Raw genomic sequence first — 24277 nt, forward strand, 5'->3', positions numbered from 1 at the left:
TGTAGTGTTTACATTAGAGCAATTAAGTGTAGTCGAGCTCTGTTTCATCATAAACACATCTGTTAAAGATGTCACACTAGAGAATACTCTGCAGGATACATAAAAATCTCTGCAGGATCCATATAAAATGTAAAAATAAATATAGACAGGAAATGGAAATTTGGTGATTAAGCGTTTTCGCTTTGGCAAGCGATCACCGTTGCTTTCTGCAAAACTTCATTGTTTATATTTCTCTTTTGCAACGATTGATTATGCGTCCTTGGACGAGCTAATTCCTTTTGCAGTGCAGAGAGATGAGTCACAGTGACAGGGGACGAAGAGTTTAGACGTCTGTAAATGCAGTTGGGGTTCTATGTGCCACCACTTGGGGTCAGTATGACAACATGATGCAAATCCCCTCAGGCACTACGAAACATAGAAATGGACACCTACTCTTCCCCTACTCCTCCCCCTTACAGTTTTTCATATTTCCATAGAATATATTACTAATATGCTGGGGTTTGGCAGTCACTTTCCTCGTCTGTCCTTTTACTTAGTGCACAGGGAGGTCTTGAGGGTTCATAACAAAATATCATTAAGATAAATCTTATATCAAAACATTAAAAAAAATATTTTAATTAGTTGAACAAAGCACAGTTGTGTTATTTGGCTTTATTAGAACATTCTTAAGCAATTCAAGTTGGTGTTAAATTTCAAGGCTGTTATGAGAACTGGAAATTTCATTTCCCTGCTGTCCACTACCTCCTGTAGTGTGAGTTCACCAAAAGTTTTTTTTTTTAAAGCCAATCAAAAATATATATATCTCCAGATTAAGAACAATATTAAGAAGACTGAACTTGAGATGCCTAACGTCTCTATTTGACTAAAGGATGTGGATGCCAAATGTTCATATGAGAGAACTAAGAGCTAAGTTCCAAGCCAAACAAACCCCAAGTTCAATTCCTCTATCGTGTCCTTCCAGGGGATTCATATGGCATAGCCTCTGTGGCCAACAAAAGCTTAGAAACGAAGAGATAGTTAATTAAATGGGGCCGCATGATGAGAGAGAAGACTTCTTCAGGTTGTGTAATATTAGCAGCACAAGTAAAGTTTTCTTTCTATCAAAGACTTTTCTCGACCATCCCTGTTAAAGTTTGATTCGAGCTTATATATATGAACTTATCTCTTCATAAGTAGATATGCATCATAATTTTCCTATACATCTATTGTTACTGGATGGAAAAACGAACTTATAACTTATTAGATTACTTAGACTGCCTTATTGTGTACATAGACTTGGTTACCTGAGCTTGGACTGTGGTTTTAATGTTCGTCATGCTTTTGATGACATGGTGAAGCAGTATAAATGGGATCATAAAAAACACATAAGCTTAATGATTATGTTTAGAGCAACCTGGAGTATTTCAGAGCTGACTATGACAAATGTTTTAAATATTTTTTTGTCACAAGAAAGATGGACATAACACACCCACTTTTATGAAGCCATATCTTAAGTTTGATTTAAAACTAAAGCTGTTTGCATCTTAGTAGATAAGCCAGATTATATTTTATGGGTAATCAATGAAGACATTTTTTTTTTTCCTCCCCAAAGGATTCACTAGCTTTTCTCTGTAGCTATAAGTCAAGCTTAAGGTAACCAGCAGCTGTCATTGGTGAAAAGAAGCCTCTGATTAAAATAAAATGGAATATCTTCAACATTAATCCGAGGTGCTGCAAGTTGTTTGCAAAAGGTTTGAAATCTCACTTGGCTATAAGAGGGTGTGCTTATGTCAGTCTTTCTCCCCTTTCACAGTCTTTTCCCACCACCTCTCTTTGATTTGTTAGTTTTGTTATATTTTTTAAATTGGATATTTTCAGTCTCCACTTATACTATTCTCAGTACTTCTTACATTTTAATGTTAACCTTTGTTTGCCCATATTCTTTTGAAGGTGAGGCTAGTGCGCTCCAATCCCCCTAGCCCGCAGTTCAAAGCCTCTTTCGACGCCTCCTACCAGGTGTACAAACTCTACCAGATGGCCATTCACAAGGACCCTCCTGACAAACCCACCGAGAGCCAGGTCAGAGGGTGGGAGGCATAGGTCAACTTTCTCTAGGGGTACCCAGGGAAGGAGGGAAAGGGTCGACAAATGTGGGTACCTAGAAAGGAATCAAAAGGCTTTGATGTCTTCCATTTTTAAAAAACTTATTCATATAGGACAGTCAATAGTTAATTCAACTATTTAAGCATCATTACAGATTTTGGTCACTTTAAATTAGATATTTAAGTTTTGAAATGAGATTTGCATCGATAAATAATTTGTAGTGGAACTTTGAAACAAGAATCAAGTCAAATAACCCTAAACATCTGCATGAATTTGGGGGGGTGGGGGTGAATTAACATGCTAGTATTAAAGAGAGGGTATGTGTCTGAATGCAAAAGTCAAAGAGAGAGGAAATGGAGGGGAAAATGTTTCCATACGCTAGGGTTGAGAGCGGTGTTTCTCCAGGTGTCTGACTTGGCCCTTGGTCAGCCAGCCAGGTCGTTAGTATTAAGCTGTTTTAGTTTGGGGGTTGAGGTAGTTTGTCAGCTGAACCCTTCCGACCTTCACACATTTACCTCGTCTGTGTCTACCATCACCCTGTGGTTTCAGTGTCTGAACTAGAATATGATTTGAATTTGGAACCAGATGTAGTGTTTGTGAGGTTTTCATTTTCTTGCGTGCACTCGGTTCAGCCTTGTTTACCTATTCGAGGAGAGTCTGTGGTGCTGGACAAGAATCTGTGTGCATCCAGCTTAGCTGATCCGTTCAAACAGACGTCTGCTGTTCTGGACAGTGGGTTGAATCTGGTATTACCAGTCCTCTTCTGGCGGTCTGTGGTAATAGCTGGGTGGTGCACTAGCCTCATCCTCAAGTTTCTCATTACCTTATTACTTTGAAAAACATACCATCAGTCTCCTAGAACCCCAATGATTGCTTGAGCTGATGTTTGTGTGCCCGACAGTCTGATTTGAATAAACGCATAACTGTGTGCTGTGTTACCAACTTGCCTCAAGGACTAGGAGACTGATGCCAACCCCGAGATACCAAAGTGATTGTATAACGCACTGTTGATTCCTGCACTGTCCACATCCTCCGACCCTCCCTTTTCTAGCTACTCACTGTCCTCGTATTCATTGTGAATCCTTATAAAACCTCACTCCACCTCCCCTCCTCCCAACACCCTGTGCTTGAAGGTGAGGCTAGTGCCAGTGAACTTTGAGGACCCTCAATTCATGGCGTCGTATCAGCAGTCGGCGGCGCTGTACGCCCGATACCAGATGGCCATTCATGGTGATGACCCCAGCGAATGTAGTGAGAGTGAGGTACTGCATGATTATTATTCCACACCTGGTTAGGAGCTGCTGCACATGCTTGTTCCACGTTCTTGCTGCTTTTCTCCTTTTTTTTTTTTTTTTTTTTTTTTTTTTTTTTTTTTTTAAAGACACTTGAATAAATATATATAGTTGAAAATGCTACCTCAGACTTTGGGAAATGCACTTTTAAATGAATAATCAAGGTATAATGTAAAAAAAATGGGTAATGGATATAATAACTAGGTCAAATTTTATTCCAGTGTTCATCGCCAGAGCATTGACTAGACCTTGTTAACTTATTAAAAATGTATCATATTCTTTGAATGCATATAGTGTAAATTTATTGTAAAGTATATAAAAGGGGAAGAAAGAGTCACAGTTCTCTAGTTTTTTGTTTTTCTTTTTTGGAGTGAATGAGAAGTCCTGTTTAGTAATCTTTGTAAATGTAAAACCTTAAATAAGTAGAGATTATGAATCATTTCGTGAAGCACATTAAATTATATGTATGCACACCTAAGTTTCTCCACATTCTATATCAATAAAAGAGGAGAAAATAAAGTCTAGTCAGGAGGCAGAACTGCTGGACAACCTGAGAGGGCCTTTTGTCCCTCTGGGCTGGAAAAACAGCCTCCTCCTCCTCCGCCATCCTGCCAGCAGGCTGCAGTAAATTACTGAGTTCTCCAACTTGTAAAAGTAAGGTAATTAATAAATAATAAAAGCTGTCAGATTGGGCAGACTGTGGCAGATTCTTTCCTAGTGCCATAACATTAGCTCTATCAATAGAGTGCATGTGTTTGTGCACAGCCTTAGCTCAGGGTCATAACTGTAGTGTACTTTCAAGAATTAGAGTAAAACATCTTAAAAATATAAAATGAAAAAAATTGTGCTAACAACTCTGATGTCTGTTGAGTTTCCAGAAATGAAGTTCTTCTCTTTTTATTTTATTGGTTTTCCATGTTGGATACTCACATGTGTAGTGTGAAAGCCCAGGGTCACAAAAGATTGGGTAATTACTTTCAAATGCAAGCTCATTCGTTGTAATTCACCTTCACATCTGTAGTTTAGATTGATAGAGAAATGACTGTGCTTTATTTGGACTGGAATTAATGATACTGTATGTGGATTATACTATTTTCTGTGCTTCATGCCAAACCTGTAGAGGTGGACACTAGCCATGTTTAAACCATAAGATGTATAAAATATGGCTGAGGTTTTGGAACTAGAAATGACCATACTTGGATCAGAAGATGGAGTGCTATAGTAAAAATAATAAATAAATAAATCAGACACTAAAGCCAGATAATAGACTTCTTGAATGGCCTGTATTACGCAGCAGGTCATTTTATTTGTCAGGTAATTTCACTAAAAATGCTCCAAAAGGTACCAGCATTACAAACACGTTCAAGAGGTCTAGGTCAGTGAATCGAATGTGCTGAGGCAACACCTAGTCAGCACCCACCTGTCACTCAAAGCTGTCGCACTCCTAATTATGGCATAACTTTAAGCCCTCGTACAGTTTAAGTAGGTATGTCGAAAAAATATGATGCACCTAATAAAGGGAAAATCAGACATAGAGTCCAAGACTGTGGACAGGTTAATTTCTGCTCTCATTTTGGCTGTTTTAAAATGGGAGTATATTAGGATGGACCAATTGACCTGGCTTGAAAAAAAATCATCTCAGTATGAGAAGTGTTATTTTGAGGCTGGCTGCAAAAGTGAGTCTGTCCCCATTTACTGCAGTGTTTACAAAAAAATTACACTCTGGTACAATAACAGTTTGTGTCTCTGTAGCTATTTTACCAGTTTCTGGGGGTGATCTGTTAAAAGTTTATTAAGCCTTAAAGCCAGGGGGGGGGGGGGGCTGCTTTAACTGACAAGCCTTTGGTGATAATGTAACCAACAGCTGTCAGCTAGTCAACCAGTTTTAGTGAGTGAAATGATTTTACTTAGCATTTGACATAGCAGGTATCTTTGTGGGATACAGACAGTCTCTGCATGTACCTTGCTAACCAAGCCTTCTAGCATTTGCTTCTGGCACCAAGCAAACAAAATCATAACAAAAATAATCACAACATGGCAGCTGCCAAAATTCTTAAGCTGACATTTTAAAGTGAGACTTAATGAAAGAATAGGTGATGTGCAGTGACTTCGTCTGTTTCTTAAATACAGTCTATGGTATTGACTCAGACTTGGAGCCTGCCTCAAGTGGTCACTGGAGGAACTGCAGTTTTTGGACCCTTCACTTTGGCTTCATTTTGGTTAGGACAATCTCGCCCTGAAGAAAATACAGTCCTGGACATATTTTATCTAACCTGTGACTGTGGTTTATGTACTTTGTTCTTTTCTCCCATCATGCTGCAGTTGTTTTATATACAGGACCAGGCCCTAATTGTTCCCACTGAAACAAATTTCACTTTATTTCCCCCTAGTTGGAATACTCTGACACCCACTCCTGAGCCCATAACACTGCTGATTTTATTGTCTTGCCCGTCATGGTCCTGGTAAACTCCTGTTATTCCCAGAAGCTAAGACCCCCCCCCCCCCCCCCCCCCACCTCCCTCCACTCATTGTCCTAAATAAGGGAAATGCGTTGTTGATGGCACATTTTGGTTAAATGCCATTTGCCTGCTGCTGCTGCTTAGGAAGTTGATCCATTTAGCATTTCTTTAGGTATTTATTAATCCATTAAAGTATTACATCAGGATAGAATCTAGATCATTGTCAGCTTATGTTTGAGCTAGGTGATGGGACACCTTGCCTGTACGTGCTTGCCAAGATTGTACAATGATTAGACAGTAAGATGTTCTAGAGGGTAATTGCTTTGTTTATTTGGGGATGTATGCATTTCCTGTCGTGCCATGAGTGAAAGGTAGCCAGACTTTATTCTTTCCATGTCCAATCATTGTTTCCTGACAGTTGAAGCACATACTGGCAATTATTTAGATGCATGCACATACAAACAGTCTCACCCACACTTATTGGTCTTAAGTGTTGTGCTGAGCCATGACTCTCAGTTCCTGCACATGTGGCTTTCATTTTCAGGAAAACAAACCCTGTTAAATCTGTATTTACTCTGCTTGATGGCCAGGACTTTTACCAAGACACTTGGACAAAAATATATGGAAAAAGTTGAGACATGGCAATAACATTCATCTGTAAAATGGAAGAAATGATTGAAGTTTTGGCACAGACTATGTCAAAGCTATTTGCAACATGGTTATGCATAGCAGAGAAATTCAGTAACACCATCTTAGCCACATTACTGTTGTCCACCCACTTCCTCGTATTTTCTGGAACTTCTTTGGACACTTTAAAATGAACAGGGATGCACGTTAGAGACGAAAATAGAAAAAATAAAGATAAGTATGGATTGTTTGACTTTTAAAGGGCGAAACCTTGTTGCTCCAATAAGTACAGCAATTTTAGTGAGTGCAGAGTACAATGACGAGAGGTCTAAGTAGCAATTAGGCTTAAGCAGATGCGTGTGTTTATATGCAATCTGTGTCTCTGTGTGTGTGTGTGTGTTTGAGACGGCTTCTTGCACTCCTAATCGTACACAGATGAGTGTTTGCTGTAAGAAAGGGAGAGTTAGAGAGGAAGTGATGAACTCCATGTGTTCAGTCAGTGCTCTGAATAGAGCTTAGTTGATGTGCTGTTGTATTAGAGATGCAGGCACAGGAGTAGCTGTGATTGTTTGTCTCGATTCCTGTATTCGTGCCTCGAGTGACTGTGCTTACTCATTATTCATCATCTTCTCCAGTCTCTGTCCACATAGGTTTGTGTGTCCGTGTCAGGCTCACAGGGCTGTGTGTATGTTTGTCAGTGAACAAACAGGGGTCAACACGGCTGGGCTCCAGGAGAGCGATTTCACTCATTCAAGCAGGGCTGACACCTTAGAGGAGGGCTGCACTGCACCTTTGCTAAAGGAGTAGAAAAAGGGACAGGAGGTGCTCTGAACTCTCTTACTCTCTCTCGCTCACACACACACACACACACCCACCCACCCACCCAAGTATGCATACATTAATAGACGTCAGCGAATAAAAGATCACAAATATATTTTCCTAATCAAATCAGCATTTTTCTACAAGGTCAGTGTGAGTTTCTCACTTATACACGCACACACAACCACACGCAGCAGCCAGCGTTGTAGCTTGGCCTCTACAAATGATGTCATCTAATAACTGCAGCTGTTGTTCACTTGGTAAACCATTTAGTTTTTTTGTGAGTTTTAAACAAAAGTTTCATTTGTGCCCTTCAGCAGTGTTGCACATTGGGAGGCTTTGCTGTTGGTAATTTGTTGACTGGCAGAGCAGTAGTCGCTGCAGAGGTAGGAGTGGAAAATTACATTCTACTGGCATGGCTACACAGGCGGGGAGCTTGACAGGCATTTTTTTGCATGAGCGGAGATCATTGTCGACCAAACAGATCATTGTCATTACACTTTTGCGTCGGTCGTGGACCGTGTAAAAATTGCACAAAGTAGTTTTCTGTTTAGTAGGCGATCAGAAAAAAAAAAAAGTGTATTAATAGAAATACATAGTGTCTTCCAGAGATCAGCCTAGGCTCATGGGCTTGTGTAGTGGCTTTGAAGGGGAGAATAAAGTTCCACTGAGATTTGGGCAGTTGCAGGGTAAGAATCACGAGTCCAAAGTTTTTCTGTGGCTGAGCAATTCTGTTCGTCCCCACTTCATCCCGGTGTGAGGTTGGATCCAGGGTAAAGGCATCTTGTTGTAGTATTGAGCACAGCAGGGAACTCAGTTTGTGAGAATTTTATAGCCCACATCAACACCCCTCTGCAAGAGCTGTGTGCACAGTTCCAATGCATGAATTGTTTTCTAAGTTTTGTTGTTTCTGAGTTCTGTCCGCTTAAGTCGTTTTTTTTTTTTTTTTTTTTTTTGCGATCCCCGTTTTACAGATTTTTGCTTCATTTTATGACTTAAATGTTTTCTGGATTTCGTCATTTTTCTGATGACAGTCCAATTCAAGTGGGTGAGTTTAAAAAGTAGTGACAATGGTTGTTTGTGTCAGGAAAAGGTAAAATGGAAATGACAGATGACAGTTCATCATCCTTTAGCTGCTTTCTGCCAAAAAACATCTGTCATGCTGGAGAACGCTGCATTAGTGTCACCAGCACCGTGGCAGATACAGAGCAACACACACACTCTGTTGGATGAGCTCAGGCTGCTGGCTGCGTTGTGAGATGCGCTAAAGCCAGGACTGCCCCACCTAGTGAACCATGCCTTGAGCAGTCAATACTATTACTAGCTTTACTGCTGTGCACATACTCAGTCACTTACTCACAAGCAGAGCATGTTGGCGTGCGTCTGGGAAATTCTGGTAACTCCTAGAGAAACTAGGTTTTAATAATAAGCAAAGACAGATATCCCTCTGAACAGGCAACGCAGGCTTGTTTCACGTATTAGCAGCTGTGATGGAAATGCAGGTGGCACATTTCTGCAGATGATACTAAGGTAATTTTTATTGGTTTTGGTAACGCTGTCGATCTTCAGGACGTAATGTAAATAATTAGATCACTTTGGTATATGAGTTAGCCAATATGCTGGACAAATACCAACATCTCAGCACAAATCAGATGGACTGTTAATTAGCATCACCATTTAACAAGCATTCAGCCACTAGATGGAGTCATGTTTTGAATGAGGGTAAAAAAAAATCAAAGACAGAAGAAAAACAAAATAATTATCAATGCAAATGCGTTTGGTTAGTAATAAGGGTCATTATTTAACCTCCTTATTTTGTGAACTGTTTTACACAGTTTGTATCATTGTTTACTGATTCCCATCTGGACCCTTTCTGTCCATGTTTACAAGACTTTGGTGCTGATATAGATCTGTTCTGCTTCTCTTAAGCATATCTGCAAACGAATGGCACAGCTGGATTATAGCATGTCTGTAAAATATGAACATGAGCCTGTGTGACGTGCTCATGAGAAGATTGTCAGCCGTTCTGGTTGTCATTATAAAACAGTTTTGGACCTAAACGTGGACACATGCTGTGTTTGTCTTCCACCTCTGTAAACACACCGCTCTCAACTCCACTACTAAAAATGGACTACAGGAAATCGTAGAGAAAATGGAAGAAAAATTGCATTCTTTCCACACATAGTTTAACCCAGTAATCAATATCTGGTCTGGTGTTTTGAATGGGAGATAAACTATTTTGACATTGGCAGTACTGCTTATTTTTGCTGTCACTGTGACCTCCCTGTAGTGTGAGCTTCAGTTGATAGGGTAAATGTTTTCATTTGTGTAAATACAGCCTTCCTTTTTTTAGGCCCCGTAGTGAATGGAGGGCTTCATTTGAAATGTGACACCTGAGCGGAGGGAAAACGGGGAGGGATAAGTTATATAGAAAGGCAAAGGAGACATGTATGGTTTTCATTTATGCCTTTTCAAAAGAGATGGTGACCCAGAGAGCTAACTGTTTTTCTCTATACCCACCCCCCCAACCCCCATTTTCCTCCACAGTTCAAGAGATTTCTCTGTGATTCACCACTAGAGGTATGTACTTCCTTTGGCCTGTTGACAGTTTAATAACCCCTGCCTATAAATGTCTGTTCATCCAAATGTGTTGCCTGGAATGATTTGCCCCAACCAGGAGAGGGTCTTCCTGAAATAACCGTCATGGAGATTATGATAATAGTTTGAAAAATGCCTGGTTTCTGTTTTTAGATTCTCATCACATTCACTCAAAAGGACAAAAATATAAACTAGTTGCCCTATTTCAGTACATACCTGCCCATCTACTGTACCTTTGTTCTGTCTCTGAGAGCCCTTTGGGTTGAGTGGATCTAAGGGATTTGGGAAGGGGGTTTTGTTTCATATTGAAGGGGTTTTAATTTAGCCCTGTCTAAGTGAAAGGGGGTGCTGAATGAGGAAAATGGTAAATGTGGTATCCAGATTGCAGCTGTGTTGAACATAAGGTCTTCAGAGTAGTCCTTCCCTTTGGCTTGGACAGAATAGGACATACCAGTCCCCTTTACTTTGTATGGTGTGGTACAAATTACAACCTGATGAGGCGGTTGTGTAGGCATAAATTTGCAGATGACTATGGGCCCACTTAAGAAGTAATTATTCAGGCACCATTAGAAATTTGATGGCAGCTTTTAGTGCATTAATTAGTGAAAGCTTGCAAGTAATGTGTTTACTGTGTAAAATTTTAGATGCTTTAATCTGTATGTGGAGGAGCATTCATGGTTAATCTATGGTGATTGCAGTGATGTAGGTGTGCAGTAAGGCATCACTGAGCACTTGTCAGGCCTGTTGAGCTGCAGCCTTCAGAAATACCGCTGGACCTGTTGGGTCAGGACAATTACACCAACAATTAGACCCAGGATGGGTACTTATAACAGCCACTTTAATAGGATTGAGGTCCAGAGCGCACACAGGCTGACTGACACAAACGCAGTCACTCTGTTTTGCCCTGTGGGCCCCCTCAGGTCTTCGCTAATGAACATCATTAGTGTTTATAGGAAACAAGCTTTTATCACCTCGTCAAGGCCAGGCAGCTGAATTACACAGTTCTGCACACATGCACACACATGTGCACACCCAATCTGTACCACACCGCCTCACATATTTCCCTGCCTTCAATGTCCCCTCCTGGTTGAGGAGTCCATCTCTTTTCATATGGCCTCCTTTCATGCAAGTTGTTTTCCTTTCTTTCTTTTTCTTTCTTTCTCCCTCTGTCTCTGTCTCCCCTGTCTCTCTCCAAATGCTCTCCATTTCAGAATTATTATACATGGATTTCTGCTGTAGCTCTGCGTGTTGGCCTCCATCTGTCTCCAATCAGAGTGCTATTAAAATACACAGACACTCACCACATGGACCTTCAAACTGTGTGGTTCATCAGCTCACTGCATTTTTTTTAAATGTATAGAGAATGCATCCAAATGCAACTGATTGGGACCAGGTCGTCTAAACTGTTTGTTGGTTTTCACCAAAATTGCAGAAAATTCATGACAAAGTTCAGTGGTAATTAACGTAATCTGACACTGATTATTTTTTTTCTAATGTAAACACTTTTGTTCTGTGTGATTAACAGTGGCTCCAAACATGACGAGCGCTTCAGTGCAGGAGAAACACTGGGTTTAATGAGTTTTGTGGGATTCATCCACTCATTCAGTAATTTATTAGCACTGATTCAGTTTACCTTTTATGAATAAACACTCAAAAACAGGGATGGTGGGCAATTAGTCTTTCTTTTTTTTTTTTTTTTTTCTTCTCATTTTTTTAATTGCCACTCCTCTAAAACTCACTCTTTCCTTCTATATTTTGGTCATCTCCATCTTTCACTTATCAGCATTCTCTTTTAGAGGAAAACAGTACAGATCTATGAAACAAAGACACAACTCCTGTTTCCAAAAGATTTTGAACACTTTGTGGAATGTACAAAAAAACAGGATGCGAAAAATCATTTAAATCTTGTTTATAACTGAAAATGTTGCAAAGATAGGGCAGCATGGTGATGTGGTGGTTAGCCCTGTTGCCTCACAGCAAGAAGGTCCTGGGTTCAAATCCACCATCTGGCTGTGGCCTTGTTCTCCTCGCAACCCTGAATTGGATAAGTAGAAGAAAGTTGATGGATGGATGTTACAAAGACACCATGACAAATGTTGGAACACAGAAATTGTACTGATTTATGAAAAACACATGATCATATTGAATTTTGATGCCAGCAGCCCTTTTGCAGAGAGGTGGGACTGTGTAAGTTATGTAATGCTCAAACCAAATGAAAAACAGAATAAAAAATGACATTTAAAAAAACAAACCAAAACAAAAACCTTCCAGATACAGATGGACAAACTGGTGATGGCTAACCAACCAGACCTAGTAGTGGTGGACAAGCAGAGGAGGGAGGCTGTAGTGATAGATGTAACAATACCATATGACAAAAGCCCTGAGCCATGTACACGTAACACCTATAGGAGCTGCTTAGCCTTGTAAACCCATACCATGAAGCTCCTGGCACACAGTTTTTGTGCTGATGTTAATCCTGGAGGAGGTTTGGAACACAAAATCCAGCACGCGGTCATTGACCCCCACACTGTAATTTTATGTGTTCTGAGACGCTGTGGTTCCTAAATCCTTCCAATTTGCAATAAAACCACTTACAGTTGATTGTGGAATATCTAGAAAGGAAGAAATTCAATGAACTGACTGGTTGCAACAGTGGCATCCTATTACAGTGCCACGCTCAAATTCAGCAAGTTATTTAGAACATCCTATTCTTTCACAAATGTTTGTAAAGGCAGGCTGCTTGGCTAGGTGCTTGATTTTTATACCTGTGGCAACGGGACTGAAAATGCACTATTCGCTGGTCTGCCTTCATACGCATATGAGCTTGATTGACCTTCCATTCTTAATCCATAGGGTTTAATATGATGTCGGCCCACATTTTGCAGCTACTTCTGAATGACCTGGCCTCTCTGGGATGCTCTTTTTGTACCAAAATCACTCACTAAACTTGTTATTAATTGTGATATGTGTCTGTTCCACCACATGGTTTTAGTCTTATAAAATGTTTTCTCTATTTTGCTGAACCTGAACTAATTTTTTAAAACCTGTTTCCTGTCAGATTAAAAAATTGCATATATTTATGTCAATATGTTTGCACAATTTTCATTGAAATGTAAGGTTTGCAAGTCCAGTTTTTTATATATATATATGTGTGTGTGTGTGTGCCCCAGACATTTGGAGGACTAGGTTTTGATGTGTGCTTCCTTAGAGCTAGCTTAAGCATGGAAGCCTGTTCCATTCTTTGTTTGGAATTTGCAAGAATGAACAATATTGAAAATGTAAACATATTTGATTTCTGAGAGAAGTGTCTAAAAGGCAATATAAGCAATTTTAATACTTGAATGGTTCACAAAATGCTATTATTCTGATTCAGCAGAAGTCTGCCTAAATGTCTCCCTGAGCAGGTTGAAACAAACAGACTAACTCATGGCTTTATCAAGTATGCTACGCATACAGCTCTGTATTTAGGCCATATGTGAGTGATTTGGGGCTGCTGGGAATCTCAGGGGTGGTTTGAAGTGTTCCAGGGAATGTTTAGATTGTTGTCACAGTGGCAAGGACACAACCATTAAGCTGTCTTTTGAGGTGGTGCACAGGTCAGTCTGACAAGATCAGTCTTGAGCACGTATGCGCTTACAAACAAACATACAAACTCAGGCAGCCATTACGTCGCTTGCATAAGCATACGCATTCATATAATTGTGCTTAAGTGTGTATACTGAAGGTGGGTTAAGAAAAATCACCTTGTGCTCTTTCCTTTTGCTTACAGCTTTTAAATGATATAGTGGGCCCTCTGACAAAGCATCCAGTGTTTCTGTGGAAACTGGTGCCAGAAAATATCAGACTGTCTGCTTACAGACAGTTCCTCAGCCATGGACCCACACACTCACACCCAGCTGCATAAGGGCAGTGCCTGATCAAGTTGTGATCGTTGCCATCCTTCACCATCCCCTTCTTACTGCCAAAAACGTTCATTTTTGTTCTTGATTCTTCAGTCAGTCACAGCTAAAGCTCAATAAAACCTCATAATCTCCATCTCACATCATGTGGCCTCTGTTATGGAGCTGTTTTTAGGTAATTTAATTATCCTTTCCTGTCCCCACACACATACACGCACACACATGCAAAAATGACCTCTGGTATGGATTGTGTCAGACAGTTAATTAGACCTGGGTACCCAAGGGCCTGACCTAAAGGGATATAACTTTTATTACCAGTTCTTTTAAAGAAAACTGTCAGCCTGCTGGGGCCACAGAGCTGCAGGGAGGGGTGTGTGTGTGTGTGTGAGAGAGTGAGTGAGTGTGTGAGTGAGAGTGAGATTCTATTTGGTCAGGTTTAATTTGGTCAGACTGTGGGCCCAGTGGCGCACTGGATTAGTGAGCTAGCTCTCTGTGTTGTGATAACTAGCAGCATCTGCGCCTCTTAACTGCGTCCAGATGAGTGTTGGAGAAGGAGACGGATCCTGTTACTAGTATACTGAAGAAAGACACATACACAAATATAAACCAATGCCCTCACTTAATATGACTTTTAACCCCAAACCCAAGCCTCTAGATTTAAGCCTCTGGTCCACTGACTTGATTGAAAAACCCAGCATGTGGAACCCTGTGAGAAACACAACGTGCGACAAAACCTTAACAGTTTCATTAACAGAGTTAGAGTCAAGCACATGGGTGCTCGCTTTCACCCGCATTCTTTGGTGCCGCAGGGGGAGTGCAGACGCAGACATATAGGAGAAAGCTTGGCAACACTCCACTACTGCCTGGTGAAATGGATTTTGCTCATGCAGGGTCTTTTATTAAAATCCTCTCCTGGAGTGTTTCTGCGGCCAGTCCCCCCCCACAACCCCACCCTGCTCCTGCTTTCACTCCACATTTGGGAGCCATTAGCAGGCTGAACGTGAGGCTACTGTACACCCCCACACATAATGCGTGAGGCCTGGCAGGGGAACGCATGGGCTATAATACAACATCATACAGGTGTGAGTGTGTATAAAAGAAAGTGGATCAGTGCAGCAAAAGTAAAGGAGTGCTATTAAATACCACATTCTCATTCCTCTGTGATTTATATATTTTACATACAGACTATACTGCACACAAGAGCACTACTATTGTTTTGACCAGTGACTACCTTCTATTAAAGCTTGCTCTCTGTTTGCCTTTTCCCCAGGCAGAATATGCTCCAGATGGTCCCGAGGTGGGCTACGGCTCCTTCCACCAACAGTACTGGCTGGATGGACATATTGTGGCAGTGGGGGTAATTGATATCCTGCCTACCTGTGTGTCCTCTGTCTACTTGTACTACCATCCCGACTTTGCCTCACTGTCTTTGGGCTCCTACTCTGCTCTCAGGTTTGTTATAAGGACTCAAACACAATGTGTTTTCTGTTTGTGTGGAAAAACTGCTGTGGAGACAGATTTTCTGTCAAAAGTAAGCCATTAGGACCTGATGCCAGTTGTGATTCAGAGGGTTTAGTGTAATAAAACCTCACCAGTGTGCACATTATTCATAGCAGCTAAAGTATACTGCAGTATATCTTAAATGACCAAAGCAATGATTACGAAATGCAACATGCAGCTCCTTTTAAGAAAGAAATCTCTTTGTCTCTTATTCCTTTATTCTTTTTTCCCTAATGTCTTTGTTTTTTCTTTGATTCTTTCTCCCTTTCTGTTCTCTCATGTTTGCCCTCCTCTTAACCCCCCGACTCTCCTACATTTTATCTTTAGAACTGTATACTATAAGTGTCACAGTACTTTAAGTCAGGAAAAATACCTCTTTCTTCACACTTGATTGGTTGAGGCAGTGCTCTGTTTGTGGTTCAGCTGACGACAGTTCTGTCTTCCAGGTTGAAATAAGAGAACACACGCATACTCTATAGGTGCACATATCTGGCGTTTCCTGTAAAATGTAAACCAGTAATGTGAGAGTCTTTTTTTTTTTTTTTTTCCTCCATTTTCTGCACATATGTGAGCGACTGGGTGATCTCTACTTCAAAGTTGGTGTGCACAGGTGTTTAAAATGGGAGTTGTGTGCAGCCGCCCACTAGATCAGGCTTTTCTCATATAGAGGGAACACCTCGGTCATCCTAGGCATACAGTCCCCCATCACTTATTATTTTAAGAGTCTGACTCCAAGAGTAACACAGAGTGCTCGACGTGTGGAGGAGGCCTTGGGGAAGGGAGCCAGCGGGACTGAAATCCTCCCACGTGTTTACAGACATCAGAGAAAGGCCTTTGATCAGGTCTTGGACACTCCCTAGTCTGCTTACCCTGGCTGACTTGTTTCAAACTTACTGTACAGAATGCATGTGGCCCTCTCACCCCATTTCCAACCCTCTTATGCAAATATTCATTACATTAGAGATGGTGTTCCTACAGCAAGTGCAGTTGGATTGGAACCTGAACTTTTCAGCCATAATCAAATTCACTTTAGCTTTTAAAGAAATCACAGAGGAATTATATGTAAAGAATGTAGTGCAATTTCCCCCCCATTTTTTAAAGTAACAAGAGTTCATGGAAAGTTCTGGAATTTTACAGCCGTACCTCTGTGGGTGTACAGATTTGTATATTTAGTCACTTATCATTTAAAAAAATCATGTGTAGAGTTTAGATAATGTCAGAGCTGAAATAAGATACGCCTGGATGTCAGGCGTTACAGCAGTGCGAAAACAAGCACAGCACTGTGCGTGTTATTTATCTGCATCAGTATGTGTGTACGTGCGATTCAGCAGTAAAAACAGGAGAGGGGGTTGTTGAGAAATTTCTTGTGAGAGTGCAGCTCCTTCTGCCACAGGCCCCGAGGACACAAGGAAGAGGAGAAGAAAAGAGGCGCATAATGAGGTGCCCGAAGCACTTTGTGTAGGGAACACAGCTGGTGTTAAACCTGGATCACTTTCTTATGGGGATGTTCTGATTCTGCTGTTCTGCCAATGATCCCAAACTAAAATTTTCAGTATTTCCTAATCAAGCATCTGATATTTTTTTGATATACCTCTTTATATTTTTCTGTACATAATCCGGTAGTAGAGTGCACATGTAGCCTATCGTAAGCCCAGATGGCTAAAATATCCCCTTTTTAAAATACTGTAATCATAATATAGGTTTACAGCAGGGGTCTCAAACTCAAATGGCCTGGGGGCCACTGTGTTTTTATATATATATATATATATATATATATATATATATATATATATATATATATATATATATATATATATATATATATATATATATATATAATATGCTGATATTTTAGCCATCTAGGCTTACGCAAATTCGTCCTGTGAAATGACGCAGTCGGTGTGAAGTATAGCATTGAAAACAGGTGAGTCCGAAAAATGTTTTTAACGCACGAAACATTCGCAGGAAATTTACGTGTCCGGTGTGTAAAGGCTTTTCCACATGTATGGGAACCAGTGCAGACTGTGGCTTTAATTTTAGCAGCAACGTATCATGTGACTGAGACAAGGTTGTGACACGTGTCAAGAGTGAGTCACAGACAGATCTAATGGAAAGAATCCGCTCATTTTTCAAAATAAACAGAAATAATTTATTTTTTCAGTGCGGCCCAGTACCAAATGACCTATGTGCTGGTACCTGGGGATATCTGATTTAAATTACATGACAAAAGGTTGTCTTAATTGAAGGGGAAAGCAAAATTTTAAAAAAGTAACTTAAAGGGCCAAATTGGATTATACTTTTGACATCAATTCACGGGCCAGAAGCAGGGGGGGCGGGGGCCAGAAGTGGCCCGCAGGCCGGGAGTTTGAGACCCCTGGTTTACAGTATTTTGTAATTGTGTGTCCATACAAAACCAGACAGAATTCATATGTAATCTTCTGCCGTGTGAGGGCAAACATGTTGGAAATCCCTGCACTGTCCCCAATTTGAATATATTCCTTTTTTTAAAAAAATAAAAAATACATTGCATATAAATACTGACACAATAAAATAAGTATCTGTGTGCTTCCCATCACTAGAAGCTCACTGTGCCTTTTACATCTAGCTATAGCAACACCATTCTTGTAGAGTTTGGTAATGAAATGTTTCCATGTGCATGCAAACCTGCAATAAGCACCTCATAGCAGGCGCTATTATGGGACGTGTGTGCGTGTTTGTGTGTGCGTGTGCACATCAGTATGAGGGAAGCTGTGCAGGAGCAGAGGGCTTGATAATTGGCTTGTGCTGGAGTGTCAGATGGCTGAAGAGGGGATAATGGTGGACTCAAGCTGCTGCCATGAGGGTGGAGGTGGGGGGTGTGAAGGCCTCAAGTGAAGGGGGCCTATGGCTTTTTGTGAATGGGCCCCTCTCCTCTCTTGACCCCCCCCACACCCCCTTTCCCCGATTCAGGCCTGCCGGGCCCTTTTGTGGTGAGGGGATGGGAACCCAGGAACCTGGCAGCAAGCGGGTGACCTTCTAGCACCTCGCTCTAGCTGCCTCTCTTCTCCGTTCCTTTCTCTTTCGTGACCCTCCTCCTTTATATTCTCCTCCTTCTCCCTTTCTCCCCCTCCTGTGTCTCCCCCTCTCTTGCTTGGCTTGCTTTGTCCCATGTCTTATTTTTCAGTGTATCTATTTTATTTTAAGACCTCTTTCTCCATCTGTTAAGTATTGTAAGAATGGGAATTCTCCCACTTCATTTAAGCGAGTGAAACACAGAAGTGGAAGGAAGAGTGAAACAAAAAGGAAGGAAAAAAAGAGGAGCTGGAATTTAGTTATGGTATAACGAAGGAAACGGCAGAGAGAAAGGAGAAAATAGGCTTTCAGTAAAAGGATGCAATTAAGGAAGAAGCTATTGGGAGAAAAATAAAGCAGGCGAGACATTTACTGTATTTGGAGAAGGCGTATAAATCCTCCAAGTTCTAAATCTTTATTTTACACACTCTCTCCCTCCTTTGTCACCACCTTCTTCTCTGCTCCAGGGCTCAGTGCTGTTAGAGAGAAGGCAGTTGTTTTTGTGTAATGACATGAGACCCACAAAAAAAAAACATTTATATGCTGTTGATGGACTAACCTATAAGAGAAAACACAGTTTAAGTTAGTTGGTGTATTCTTTGACATAGCAATATGAGTTAATGTGTTCTCTGTTTTATTAATCCTCTTATTTGTGTGGCTTGTGGTTTTCTGTGATTAAAAACCAGTTTTAGTGAATAAATGGTTCTTGTTTTTTTTTTTTGCTGTCCTTTTTGATGCAGCATACCTGCATATGCAGTTAAGAACAGTGCGAAACTCAGCACCAGCTGCCATCAGCGTTCATCTTTTTCAGAAGAGTAACTTCTAAAGTAAATTATGTGATTAGTCTGACACTAAAATTGCTGGGTAAATGGCAAACCTGATTTTTCTACATGGGACATTTAAATTGGTGCTCTGTGGCGCGCAAATTCCAGCTACGAGAACGTGGTGCTGAAGCGAGCCATCTGTTTTAAGAAGCAGTGACACCTAGCTGCTTCCACACTGTATGTGCTCTTTCTAAAAGAATGAAGCCTTTCCCTTTCACTACCTCTCTGACAAGGTGCATTTGTGTGTTTCCTGCCACAGGGAGATCGCCTTTACCAGGCAGCTGCAGAAACAGTCTCCCAAGCTGTCCTACTACTACCTGGGCTTTTACATTCACTCCTGCCCCAAGATGCGCTATAAGGTACGCATTATCTCACACATTCAACACATTTATCATGTTTATGACACTTTATATTAATATCTTTGTATGAATAGTTCAGAATTTTAGCACTGAGGTCCTGCGATTTTGATGTTTTGTAAATTGATATTTATTTATCAATGACTTGAAGAGTTTTAAATGTAAAACCTATATGATAGTAAGAGAACTGTTATAATACAAACAGTGTGCAGGAGATTTGCAATCTTGTAATTCACAACACTGATGTCTTTATATTGTCATTTCCATATAAAATCCCAGCATCTGTTTTAATTTACATTACAAGTCTGGAATTTGCTAATCATATGTTTATCTGGGTTAGCAACATATGTCAATGATGCTTTCATGATAAACTAAGCATGAGTATATACTCAAAGGTCCCTGTTAAAGTTCATTCATACTCAGTCAGTATATGAGTATGAGTGAATAGAGCATGTGAGAGATACAAAGTGATGGTGAGGACATCCAGGGAAGTGAGAGAGGACAAGGCTGCTGAAAACATTAAAGGTTTAGCGAGAGGTTACACCAGTGACAGCAGCTATAACTCAGCAGCAAGAAGAGTTTGGCACACATCTACAGAAATATGCATATTCTTACTGTGCAGTTTATCTGCTGCAGAAACTGACATGCATAATGTATGTGTGTATGCAACGGAGCCAGCGCTGACAAACAGAACCTCAGTTCACACCAGAAACTACTGAAATATCTATAGCTTAGCAAGATGATGAAAGAAAGCAGTCTTTCCAAGTCCTTTGGTTTAGCTAAGTTTTCCCATTCTTTCCCTCTTTGTCTCATTCATCTGCTAATTCCTCTATTTCACTGTCATTTCATTCAGATGTTCCCAGACCTTGTTCTTGCCCATGGGAGACTGATGTCTTGTTGAGGATTATGGCAACGTGCCACAGCTTTTTTATCCATTTACATCTTGCTTTGGATAGTGCTTTGTCCACTTTCTCAGTTTGGGAGTCTGTATATGGAACGCATGAGTGTGTTTGCTCTATTTATGTGTGTGTGTGTTGAATCTTGATCACAGTGTTTGTTTGAACTCTGTTACCACAGCACCTAACTCCTCCTAGCTCTGGTATTTACTACCCCAACCCCCATATCTGCTCTTGTGTGTTTGCCATTTCAGCGTCTTGTTCACAAACTCCCCACTTCTTCCTATTTTACCCTTGGGGAGGAACACAGTACGAGGGTGAGAAGGTTGCCCAGTTCCCACCTTTGGGCTTTCCCAATCCCACAGAAACACAGACAGACTCGGATACACTCTGAGCACATGCACACTGTCTCGTGCTGTCTGATTTGCATATGAGTCTCAGTAATTCAATAATGCACAGACATGCTGTGGAAGATGGGGCAGCGTCTAAACTCCACCGTTATTGTGTTGAAGGTTTACTGGTTTCTGGATCTCAGTGCTGCCTCTTTGCTTCTTTAAGGACCAAAACACCAGCTCTTGAACTCTGCTGGACACCACTCAAGCCCCATGAGCGCGACTCCCTCTCTCTGTTTTACCCACCTTTCCCTCCTCCTTTCTTCCTTGCCACTTTTTCTATAATGTTTCTGCTCTCATCACTTACTGTGACTTTGCTCTCAGTCTTGTGGATAGATTTGAAAACAGTCCTGCCCCTCCATTTGGGCCTTCTGTTTGTGCTGAGGTGCTGTTTTTCACACCTAAAATGTGAGCTTTTTGAAGTGATTTATCATTATCACAAGGAACTGGTCAAAGAATACTTTTTTTTGTTTTGTTTCTGAGCAAAACCATCTGTATTAGACTCAAAACATTTTTGAGTATTATAAAGAAGGTGGTATAAATTAGCCCATTAACATTATTAATAGTTGTAAACAGTTAAACTATTTTAACACATGACTGCTCTGCAGTAAGCTGTTTATGGTTCTTTGGTACTTTAATTATAGAACTAAAATAAATAAATAAAATAAAAAAATTTAACTATTCCATGTTTTTTCCTGCCTCAAAATGGGTGAGTACACACTTAAGCAAGAGTGGACTGCATATAGTTAAGACAAAGATTTATTGTTACCTTTAGTAGCAGTAACTCAGTCATCTTGGGTTTTTTTTAAGCTTCAGGGAGCCACTGGAAATGGGCAAAAAAATCCCCATGTGGGGATTTGTGACAGGTTTCTGATAGCTGTCTTTGATCCTCATTCTGCATTACTGTAATTTTGAAGTGTTTTGCAGGTTTCATTTGGCAGGAGAGGTTTTTTTAATCAGGTCACATCTCTGCAAAGAAAAAGCTTCATGCGAGATGGTTTGAAAACTCTTAACACTGCCAGAGGCTGAGCACAGTCCTGTAGAGTAGCCTTAAAGGGTCCTTGAAGACTTGGAGTCCAGCCAGGAACAGAGGGTTGCCTGGCCAGTGTCAGACCCTCTTCTTTGTTCTCAAAGCTGGGACAGAGTGTCCCACAGAGTCTTGCTGGTTTGGCTTGTGGGTTCAGGGTTTGACGTGACATCCTGCCCCTGGCTCTTGTCCCTGGTCCTTTGGCCCTCCATGGCCGTGTGATGTCGAGCTGTAGAGAGCAGAAGGTGAAGCTGTTGGAGGCTAAATGAGACCAAAGGTCTTGGCCCTTCTGCCACTGTTCTTTCACGATGCTTCTCATGTCTTAAAACTACCATTCATTTGAATTATCTGGCTATCATGACTTTACATTGACTAATGGAGAATTCTGATTTGATTATAGTCCACTGAGTGTTACTCAGCATAAAAGTGCATCCAGTGTTGTCAGTGTGCCTGATGACAGGAGAGCACGCTCACATTCATTATCAACAACAACAAAAAACTGGATGCATGCACTTTGCAGATTCTGCTGGAAAGTGTACAGTTTTTCCTAAGTACTTGTGTTTGACTCTTCATTAGGATGTCTGTCCAATTATCTGCTAAAACCATAAATAGGTGCCTTAATGTGCACACCAGCTCAAGTTTTTCTCACACCATTTTATCGCGCTCTCTTTCAATAACTGCACAATCCAGCTTCAGCTGCTTGCAAGATTTCATCAGCTTTCATTTGATAAATTTTCACTTTTTATTTTTGAGCTACAGCAGAACAAAGAGTAGATCCATTCTGCAATGTAGGTTTTCTTTTTCATTTTTTTCAGAGGTGTGTATATGTCTGAGCACTTGTCTGTGCAAGTTACTTCTGAGTACTGAATAAGCAGACTTTGTTGATAACAAATGAGACGCTCACCCACTTGGCTTAACCAGTATAGTACCTGGTGTTAACATTTCAAATGCTTTTCAAGTGTGGTATCCACGCTTACATCCAGATACACACAGTCTTACAGAATACACACATAGGCAGGATACCCAGTTACACCCGCTTGGTGAGGAAGCGAGAGAGTTGTATGAAGTGGCTCTTATTCTTGTTATTATTGTTCACAGTGAAAGAATGTCTCGCTCTGAGCCCAGGAAACCATTAAATTTTCCACAGAGAACAAGAAAGAAGGAGTGAGTAAAATAAGTGAAAAGAGGAGGAAGAGGACAGATGGAGAGAAAGAAAGGAGTGACAAAATGTGTGCCAAATGAGAAAAGGAGGCAAGATGAAAAGCATTATTCGTTTTCCCGGCGGTACTTCGCTGACTTTTAAAGAGCCCTTTCGCAGCAGCTGCACCTCTGTTTTCCTTTCAACCCGGCTCCTCCTTGCCCACAAACAACAAACACTGTCAGGGAGCCGGTCAGCTCTCTAGCAGCAGCCAGAAGTTTTCCACATGACCAAAGCTTTTGAATTCAGTGGACCTGAAATTAATCCATCCAGGTGTCAGCCGCTGTGTGCAAGAGTATGTTAGGATACGTGTAATGAACAAGTTTGATGTCGGTTTCGGTCCATTTCGGCTCAGCAGTGTTTCCCTTAATCAGTGCGTGCCTGCGGGCTTTTCTGTCACCTGCTGCATCAGCTTAGCTTTCAGGACATCAATTAGACGTGACAAAAAGTGACTCCCAACTCAGGCTTGTACATAAGACCTCATTTTCACCTGCATACAAATGGTTTCAAAAAGGTAAGCAGTCATCCGTTCTTAGTTTTTCGGTTCAATAAATTAATACCAAAGAGCTTACCCACAAAGGAAAAATGGAATAAGCTCTCTTAGTCATTACCGTAAGTGTATATTAATGTAAGTAGCTGGTTCTCAAACATATCACATCCTCTCTTCAGGTACGCAGTGGCAGGTTATGACATGCTAAAAGCCTCCAAGTCAGCCACAGCTATCAGGACTCTGCATGCGTGTTATTTTCACTCAAGGGGCCCAATCAGACTGTGTATGTTATGTGTACGTGTGTGACCTCACATTTTGTGTGTCACTTGTTGAGAGTCTTGGTAGATTAAGAGTGACGGTGAGTGAACCCGAGGCATCTTGGGGCGGGTGTTTCCCACAGAGGCCCTCATCCCTGTGCGCCGCGCTACAGTACACAGCTTCATTTTTAGGAAGAGCTGGATTTGTTCATGAGGGCCTTGCTTTCTTACGTATTCCTGTTTATTATTGTTGAGCTCCTGGCGTAAACATTATCCTGCTTTGGTAGGTTTTGATGAGTGGCATTGAAAAGGTTTACAGTGAACAACAGTGTTTATGTTGAGCTGTCATCTTACGCCTCACAGATGCTGCAGGCCCAGGCACAGTGCAGCCGGTCCCCTTTTCTCTTTCTCTCATTTTTTTTGTTTCTGTACTTCTTTCAACAATTCTTCCAAAAAAAAAAAAAAAAACAGCCACCATGCTGGTCGGGGATGAAAGATTGATAGAGAGTA

At 41.0% G+C, this 24277-nt stretch overlaps 1 protein-coding gene across 5 annotated transcripts in view; it reads left to right on the forward strand.

The window, feature by feature from the left end:
• Positions 1-24277, forward strand: part of ate1 (arginyltransferase 1) — a 51941-nt gene that overhangs the window by 10598 nt on the left and 17066 nt on the right. For 3 of the 5 annotated variants that reach the window (XM_030748786.1, XM_030748791.1, XM_030748790.1), the window contains exons 7-10: positions 1930-2058; positions 9827-9859; positions 15047-15228; positions 19411-19510. In XM_030748786.1, coding sequence (XP_030604646.1) covers positions 1930-2058; positions 9827-9859; positions 15047-15228; positions 19411-19510 — 444 coding nt within the window. Of the gene's footprint in view, positions 1-1929; positions 2059-3215; positions 3345-9826; positions 9860-15046; positions 15229-19410; positions 19511-24277 lie in introns of all 5 variants that reach the window. The other 2 variants (XM_030748787.1, XM_030748788.1) reach the window with 2 other exon arrangements.

The sequence above is a fragment of the Archocentrus centrarchus genome, chromosome 15, assembly GCF_007364275.1.
Source record: "Archocentrus centrarchus isolate MPI-CPG fArcCen1 chromosome 15, fArcCen1, whole genome shotgun sequence".
Taxonomy (NCBI): domain Eukaryota; kingdom Metazoa; phylum Chordata; class Actinopteri; order Cichliformes; family Cichlidae; genus Archocentrus; species Archocentrus centrarchus.